This window comes from Cricetulus griseus (assembly GCF_003668045.3).
Source record: "Cricetulus griseus strain 17A/GY chromosome 1 unlocalized genomic scaffold, alternate assembly CriGri-PICRH-1.0 chr1_1, whole genome shotgun sequence".
Taxonomy (NCBI): Eukaryota; Metazoa; Chordata; class Mammalia; order Rodentia; family Cricetidae; genus Cricetulus; species Cricetulus griseus.
Window position 1 is genome coordinate 58,822,766 of NW_023276807.1, and position 9,046 is coordinate 58,831,811.

Consider the following 9,046-nt stretch of genomic DNA (forward strand, 5'->3'; position numbering starts at 1 on the left):
TGTGGTTTTGATATCAAATTTCTAATTACAATATTAAGATGGCTGGAGACCTCTGAATTGGATACTTCTTTCTGTTTTCTTTAGATTTGTTTAAATAACATATGCTCAGAAACAAGATTTTTAAAGGATAAGTTCAGCATATGTACAAACAAGTGCAATGGAAGAGGAGTAAGTAATTGCATGTTTCTTGGATGTTTCTCAGCATCAGCAATTTATTGGTCTCATTTGGTGTCCAGTGTGCCAAGGCCTATTGTCACGTGGGAGATGAATTGAACAGTCAAACTCTGCTGCTAGAATTAGTATTAAAAAACACTTTTGGTTAAGTCCGATTGACTTAAAAAAACAAACAAACAAAAAGCAAAACCAAAACCCTGTTACAGTGGGGCACTGGAAAACCCAAAGGCATTAAGAATCTGAGTAGCCTGTGGTAACAAGGAGGTAAGTCTCTTGTTTGTGAGTTTGTGGGTTCATAAAGACATCAGCTTTGTCTTTCTCTGAAAATACATCTTTATATTACAGGAAAACACATCTCTATGCTTACAGAAAAGCTGAGTGGCAAGTGCAAATCTGACACCCCACCGCATGGTCAGTGTCACACGGCACAGTGTTACATTTGTTATATCTGGTGATAGACTTCAACAGGTTATTGTCACCCAAAGTCTGGTGTTTAGCACTAGAATCTTAGAAATTCTGTGTCTTTCATCTGTGGGCTTTGATGAACATATGACAGCATCCACTAACACCACACCATGCAGTGTGGGCTGCTCCAAAACCCTGTGTTTGGCTTACCTACCCTACTTTTTTCCCTAACTACCAGCAGCCTCAGAAGCCTCTCCTGACTTCACAATGTTTCTGAACATACACTTCTCCAAAGAAACAATACAAGTAGCCAACACATGTCTGAAAACAACAACAACAACAACAACAAAAATCTCACTCTCATTTGTTATCAAGGAAATGAAAATCTAAACAACAACGTGAAATCTCACCTCAGTCAGAATGGCTGTCCTCAGAAAGCCAAAAAGTAACCAGTACAGGCACCAATGCCAAGGAAAGGGAACTGGTGATGGTGACTCTTCATTGCCAGACGAGAGCTAAAGTCACCCAGTGATTTTTTTTGTGAAGGAGTTTGAAGAAAGTTTTAACTGAGGTGGGAAGCCCCACCCTGAGTGTGGGCGGTATCATGTCATAGGGTTTAGGGGGCAGGGGAACCTCACCATTCATCTCTTGCTACAGCTGAGTGGCAAGTTTCATATAGCACGATAGTGCCCATTTTGTGCACGTGATGCAATCTCATTCTTCTTTATGACTGAAGGAGGTTCCGAGTAGATGTACTTCTTCTTTATTCATTCATCCATTGGTACTCATGTAGGCTAACTTCGTAATTCAGCTGTTGCGACTATACTACAATCTGTAGTATAGTAGTAGTAGTCGCCTCTGTAGGAAACTGTCTTTGATTCTTTCAGGTCATGCATCCAGATGTGATGCAGCTGACTAACACAAAAATTCCTTAGCAATAGTGTAGAAGGGCTCATGCTCTGCTCTGCATCCTTGCCAGTATTTCCTGCTGCTTGTTTTCTTGGATAGATGGATAATGTTTTTCCAAGAAGCCAAGAGCTATTAAATGATAATCCAACTATTAGGTATGGGATAGCTCCCTGTGAGTTTTTTCTCAGCGGGGGTGGGGGAGTGGGGGGTTGTTTTCAGAGCACCCACAAAACCTTAGAGGCTGTGGTCAATGTCCCTGGTTGTCCACCAGCACAAGAACATAGGACACTGTGGTTGAAGGCACTGCACACTTTGATTGCAAGGCACTGAGAAATCAAAATGGGGTAGATGCTGAAGTTTTCTCTGTACTGTCTAGCTCTCACAGCGCTGTGAAGTGCTGGCAAGCAGCTGAGAGAGCCCACCTACTTGTGCATCCCATGGGCTACAATAATGATCTGCTTGTCAAGACATGCCCACTGGAGCAATAATGGCTTGAGTATGATGAGTTAATGAACTGCTTTCTGACGAGGATTGAGGCCTGCTCCACAGGAGGGAACTTGGTACTGTATGTAAAACCTGGTTGAGAGCCCATGCCTGGAGAGTTTATAAGACCCTAAGGCGAAGCTGCTATGGTCACTTTACCAAGTGGACATAATGTTCCCCTAAATATTTGTGCCCATAGATCAACGCCCCTGTCAGCTTTGGCCAGGGAAGATTCTTTTTGAAGGGTTATGACAGATTCATAGCTGGTCAGAGTGCAGGGAGTAAGAGACTGTGGGATGCTCAGTCCTAAATAAGGCGTCTAGACCCCACACCCCTCTCCCCACATGCTCAGAAAACATTGAGGAAGAGGGGTAGAAAGAGCGTAAGAGACTGGGGAGAAGTGCCGTGAATATTCTTCTGGAGACCACACAGCCATTGCTCTCAACTGCCCTTGCCCGAGCAGAACTGGATTTGGTTACCATGGCATCATGCATTGGGGAGGGTTTCACGAGGCCCCTTTCCTTACTGAGGGATTACAGGCAGTTAATCTGGCAGTAGGGGAGGGCATGTTATTTCCTTCTGTTGGGTGACCACTGATGTGTCGTGTCGTCCATGCTCCAGACACATGCTCACTGAAGCAACCACAAGGAAACTCAGTCTGTCAGAGGAAAATTTAAAAAGTGAAGGAGGTGCTGGTAGGACTAGGGTTTCCACACAAGGGGAGTAGGTGATGGGAAGAGAGAAGGCAGCAGGGAGTGAAAATGCCCAAACTTACTACATAATGTATGAAGCTGATAAAGAATTAGAAAAGTAGTCAAAAGTGAAAGTGTGTGGTTAAATCTTCATGTTCAAGCCTCTCTCATGCTGTCTCTCAGATGCTGTCCTTCCTGGTTTCATTCCAGTTTGCTCTGACAAGATAAAAAAAAATATTGTTTTTGTGTTTGCTAAGACTTGATTTATTTGCCAAAGTGTGATTTTTGGAGGAAGTTTGTCTAGCCACTGAGAAGAATGTTAGTTCTCTGTCAGATGGAATGTTTTCTGTGTCTTCTAAGTTAATCTAAGTTAATCTGAAGTTTCTCTTTTTCTGTTTATTTTGGTCTGCATATTGATAAAGGTGAGGTGTTCAAATTTCCCATTATCACATCTGACCCACCTATTTCTTTATAGGCAATAATCTTTCTTTTAATGGAACCAGGAGAGCTGATACTCAGTGCACATTTATGTCGGCAACCACTCTATCTTTTTGATGAATTGTACCCATATTGCTTCTAATTTTTGCTTGTGGTCACCTTTCTAGGATGTATATTATTTAGGACACACACACACACACACACACACACACACACACACACACACACACGTATAAATATATAAATTTAGGACACGTACATTACTTAGAACGGACACACCCATGCACTTGGCACTGTAGCTTACTCTCATGTTCCACCTTCTCATCACACCATTTTCATGCTTCCCTTTCTACCAATTGGTGTTTATCAGGGCAAGTGGTGTCCCCCTGCCCCACCCCTATCCTCAGAGAATAGTCATCTGCTCACTTATTTACTTTTATTAAGTTCAATTAGCTAGCCTGCATCATTTGATATTAAAGAGTACCCGCTGGCCAACCTTTGAGACAAGTCTTATCTTGTAGCCTAAGCTGGCCTGGAACCCATGTCTCTTGCACCTCGGCCTTCTGAGTGCCAGGATTATAGGCTCTTGACATTACACCTGGCTTTGGCTTTAGGGATCTTTTGCATCATTCTGTACTCCCAATCTTGTCACTGGGATGTCACATGGAGAGGTTTTGTTTCTGGTTATGTCTGCCTGTGGCTCTAAATGTCCTTGTATACCACATCTTCATGGATAACTAATTTTCTGCTCTAAGTTAGTTGATCAGGCTTTTTGAACCTTCAGCTTCTTCTAGCCCCTGGTTGTTCCTATCAGGGCCCTCACACTGATCTCTGAATAGAGAAACTCTGGGACCTTGTTTTAGTCTATGGCATTAGTTTTTTTCTGTTGAATTAGTCAGTGATGGTGCTTTCCTGCAAATAATTTTTCCTTTCACTGCCAAGATTTTCATTTGGTTCTCTGCCCCAAATCTCAATTCCTTTGCATTTAGAAAATTTGTTATCATGGAAGACGCTGATTCTTTTCATCAAGATTCTTGTCATTACGTTGAAATTTAGATCTAGCAAAGATGACATAAGCTGAGTTACATGAAGAGCAGTTCTTTGCTAGTAAAAGTTTCACAATTAGCCTTGGGGTAGGTTTAGGTCCTTGCTTGAAAAGGCCAATATCGGAAGCAGCCAGCAGGAAGTCACTGAATCTGAGAAATGGAGAAGGTGCATGCATGTTAGCCTTGGGGTCAGCTGCCGCTAGCACATCCATCGCTAGACTCAGAGGGGATGCATGCATACAAGACTGAGCTCCAAATGTCAGAGTAAAGATCTGATGATGGCATAGCTCCTGGATGCACATATGTCTCCTGCTGCAGCTTTGTAACGAGTGTTCCTTTGATGTGTGAGTTTTAGTCCACGGAACTAAGTGGTCACTTGGTGAGATTGTGTCCAAGTCATGCAAACATGGTCATACTTGCCTAAGATGATGAAAACATAAATATTATGGCCTAGCACATAGTTTCATAATAAAAAAAACACCTCATTTACACCTCTCAAAATGATCCTAGGTATGCAACTCGCTTGGTGAATGTCATTGTGATAAGGGTTTCAAACCTCCAGACTGTTCATCAAGGAGCCGATCTGCCCTGTGGCCTACCAAGCAAGGCAAGTATTTATGTCTTTAAATAGCTATTGAGAAAAAGCTCTGAAACCACCCAGTTCCATTTAAATAAAGCCACATTTTGCCATCTGAGAAGAGACTAACAGTGTTTGGAATCAAAAGGCAATTAGACTTTTCTCAAATAATGGGAATAAATGTTGGTCCAAAACCTAAATTTGCTCATCATTTCTGTTAGAAGTGTGTGAAGCCAGCCAGGTGTCATGGGCTCTCTGTTTCTCTATGCTGCTGTATCTGTCATTTGGGGGGGGGTGTTTCCCATCAGTTTTTCCACCTTTACAAATTGTGTGGGACTTCAGCTTTAGGCAATGTTTACTGCAGGTAGTACAGTCACCGTGTTTCTGTTATAGTAGAAATGACACAGAGGATGTAGATTTCACGAAAGAAATGGTAAATTTCACCCAGAGAGTTAATAACAGAGGAACTACTACCACAACAGTCTTTGGTGTCTGCCATTTATGCCCCTATTAGATTTGAAAGTAGTTCTGGAACTCTCTCTCTCTTTCTGGTTTTTTGAGACAAGTTTCTCTGTGTAGCCCTGGTTGTCCTGGAACTCACTCTGTAGTTCAGGTTGGCCTTGAACTCACAGAGATCCACTTGCCTTTGCATCCCAAGTGGTGGGATTAAAGGTGTGCTGGAACTCTCTATTTCATAATTGAAAATAGTTTTTATTTTCACATAGTATATTCTGATGGTTTCCCCTTCCCCAGCCTCTCCTATATCCTCCCCATTTTCCCACTCACCCAAATTCACACCCTCTGTTCTTGAACTCTTAGGATCTGACAGGCTCAGGTAGGCACTGTCAACAAGTGATGGAATTAGCGTTGGAGTCAAGCTTCTCAATTTTTATCTGGTACCCCTTTAGGGTAGCGCCATATTCTTATATATATAAATGCAGCCCTAAAATGAGAAGCCAGTCATCTCTTACCCTCAAAGGAGGTGACAGACAAGCATAATGAGATATGTTGAGAACCCTGTAACAAATCAAAGTTAGGTAGTCTTATTGTAATCAACCTGCATTCAGATCATTGGCTTTCAGGCACTGACAGGGTTCCAGCGGGGCTTTACTGTAATCATCAGAGCATGTAGAATACTTTGGAAACCTCCAAAACTTTGTTTATATGTTCTGAGGAACATTTTAGATACATTTTCAAATATTGTGTTACTAGAGTTAGTTTTCTGTGTTCCTTGGTGAGAAAAATTATTTTAATGAATTTGTTGCAATTTGAAAGTGAATCACACTCTTTAATGTTTAACATACCTTTTATTTTTAGATCTGATCATGCAAGGACTTCCTAAGAACACAGAGAAGAAGTGGCTTCTTAGTTTGTACATTGCTTTAATTATTCTCACCTCAACATTACTAGTAATCACAGCATGGAAAGGCTTGAAACACTGGTTTTTCAAGGAAGACGAATCCCTGAGTAGCGAGTAAATTGAATTTATGTTCTGAAGTTACATTTTTAGTAGCATTAGGACCTTGCTACATATGATGCCAGGAGAAGCAATGATGCATTTCCCTGGGACTTTGGGCACTGTATCAACATTTCATCTAATTGTGTGAGGCTTTCATGAAAGCCCTGGTTAGTGAGCACTTTGGCAGATACAACTGGTTTGGGAGTGTGGTTAAGGCAACACAGTCACCATTGTGTTAGTCAAGCCATCTTCCTGTGTCTGTCCCCAGACAACTCCAAGGTTACAGATGTGCTTGACTTTCTGCCTGAATGTTGAGGGCTCTGATTTCAGGTCCTCATGCTCCTTTGTGTGGCTGTCTACCTCCCCATGCTGCCCTGGAAATTGCTGACCCTTGTTCATATGTGGTATCATCCATGCCAAATAAGATACTTAATGAATGTTGTCATCTGGTTTTGATTATGGCATGCTTACCAAAGACTTTTAAGCAGGCCATGTTCTACATTTGAGCACTCAGTGGTACCACAAGTTCAAGTTTGTTAAGCCCCCTTTTGTCGGTTTGCATGTTAGAGGGTGCCCCAAATTCAAGTTTGTCTCAAACTTGCTGTTTGTGTATTACTCTGCATGAGCTGGAGGATTGCCTGTCTTTGGCATTCCACTCTTGTGAACAATACAAGGGGTGTAGGTGTCACTTTGAGATCTCGACTTTAGTTCTTTTAGAATGCCTCAAAGTAGGATTTCTGGATGGGATGGTTGGTAGTTGTGCTTTTAATTTCCAGGGAAACCATTCCAAGGAAATCCTCACAAGTACTTCATTTTCAGCTGAGTGCTGGTGGCTCAAGCCTTTAATCCCAGCACTCAAGAGGCAGAGGCAGAGGCAGAGGCAGGTGGATCTCTGTGAGTCAGAAGTCAGCCTGGTCTACAAAGCTACACAGAGAAACACTGTCTTGAAAAATCAAAACCAAAACAAGAACTTCATTTTCTCTCTATAGTTTCCACTCTCAACTTCTGACCTTTCTAGCCATCCTAACAGAAGTAGGTTTCTGGTACTGAAAATGTGTGTATCTTCTTTAGAAAAATACTTGTTCAAGTCCTCTGGGCATAGTTTATTTTGAGTCAGGGTCTCACTATGTCACACTGACTGGCTCAGAGCTCTTTATATAGATCAGACTGGCCTTGAAGTCACAGAAATCTGATTTGTCTCTGCCTCCTACCTGTTGTAATGAAGCCTCAGTAGCTCTTGCAGGCATCTCCCTTCTGGTCTGATTTTCTTGCCTGTGACCACTTGGTTCCCTGGACTCCTACACTTCCAGTTCTCTCTCTCTCTCTCTCTCTCTCTCTCTCTCTCTCTCTCTCTCTCTCTCTCTCTCTCTCTCTCTGTGTGTGTGTGTGTGTGTGTCTGTCTGTCTGTCTGCCTGTCTTTTCCACACACACTTCCAAAACTGTAGGATTAAGTGAAAAAAGAAAACCCAGGAATTTTGTGTTCTCATTATCACACTGCTTAAAATTTGTGTTTTTCTGTGCCTGAGGTACGTAAAAAGATTCACATGTCATTTGAGAGACTGAGGGTGTAGCTCTTTGCCAAAAAGCACTTGCCTACCTATAAAAGGTCCTGTGTTCTGTTTCAACTACCATTAAAATAACTTATTCTCAGCTTTATTCATATCCCATTGTGTGTTATTTATTGGTAACAATATTCACAAAGTTAAGATTTTATTTTTTTTTACTACTAATTAACATGCTATTTTCTATTTCTTTCTAGGACCAAATCAGAAGACAACACTCAGACCTCCAGCAAGTGAGTATATTAAAAGGTGACATAAAGAAACATGTAGGAAATGAACAATAAATTAATTATAAATCATAATAAAATTTTAGGCATCTTAACTTCAGCTGGTAAGGTAGTGCTATGAAAAACCCGAGTAATAACATGTAATAGTTTTGCTTTTAACAAGTCCTTCAGTTATTTGCTAGTTTACTGGAATTCTACCCTCCCCTGACCTCCTGCCAAGTCTAACAGAAGAGATGGGTGATACATAAGCCTGAAACTGTAAGCAAGCCCCCAGTTAAATGCTTCCCTTTAGAAGAGTTGCCTTGGTCATGGTGATTCTTCACAATGACTAAGACACAGATGAAAATAAATCCATTTTGTATGAGTGCCACATTTTCAGCATCTGTTCATCTGTTGATTAACATCTAGGCTGATTCCCTTTTCTGAGTGTTGTGAATAGAGCAACAATAAACATGGCTGAGCAAGAATCTCCATCTGCGGGGGAGTGGTACAGTTGGGTCAAATGGTAGTTCAATTTCTATATGTTTTAGAACTTCTACATGGATTTTCATGGTGGCTGCCTGTGTTTATACTCCTGCCACAGTATAAGTGTTCTTCTTTCCCCAGGTTCCTGCCCTGTTTGAGTTCCTTCCCTGACTTCCTTTGATGATGAACAGTGATGAGAAGTATAAATCTAATAAACTCTTTTTTCCCCCAACTTGCTTTTTGGTCATAGTGTTTCATCACAACAATAGAAACACTAAGACAAACATAAATATTATATGTAATTTTAAGCAGTTATTTAATAGTTATTTTATTAATACCCAACATCTTTTCAAGCATCTTTAATGTTGTTCACCTTCCTCCTACCCCAAGTCAAAGCTCCACCCCTGTTTTTCCCATTCACAGCATTCATAGAACCTGTGTCCTGCCATCATCCCCTCTAGAGCTCCTTTGCCTAACCCCATTTGGTCCCTTTTTACATTCCTGGTTTCTGCAGAGGCCAATGTTTCTCAACCTTCCTAATGCTGCAACTCTTTAATACAGTTAATTATGGTTGTGCTGACCCAACACCATAAAATTGTTTTGTTGGTA

General features: G+C 41.3%; 1 protein-coding gene across 1 annotated transcript in view; it reads left to right on the top strand.

Annotated features, from left to right (window-relative positions):
• Nucleotides 1–8,669, top strand: part of Adam32 (ADAM metallopeptidase domain 32) — a 50,225-nt gene extending 41,556 nt beyond the window's left edge. The window contains exons 16-19 of the mRNA XM_027395396.1: nt 85–168; nt 4,658–4,754; nt 6,042–6,198; nt 7,943–8,669. Coding sequence (XP_027251197.1) covers nt 85–168; nt 4,658–4,754; nt 6,042–6,198; nt 7,943–7,982 — 378 coding nt within the window. The 3' untranslated portion in view covers nt 7,983–8,669. The remainder of the gene's footprint in view (nt 1–84; nt 169–4,657; nt 4,755–6,041; nt 6,199–7,942) is intronic.
• The last annotated feature ends 377 nt before the right edge of the window (nt 8,670–9,046 follow it).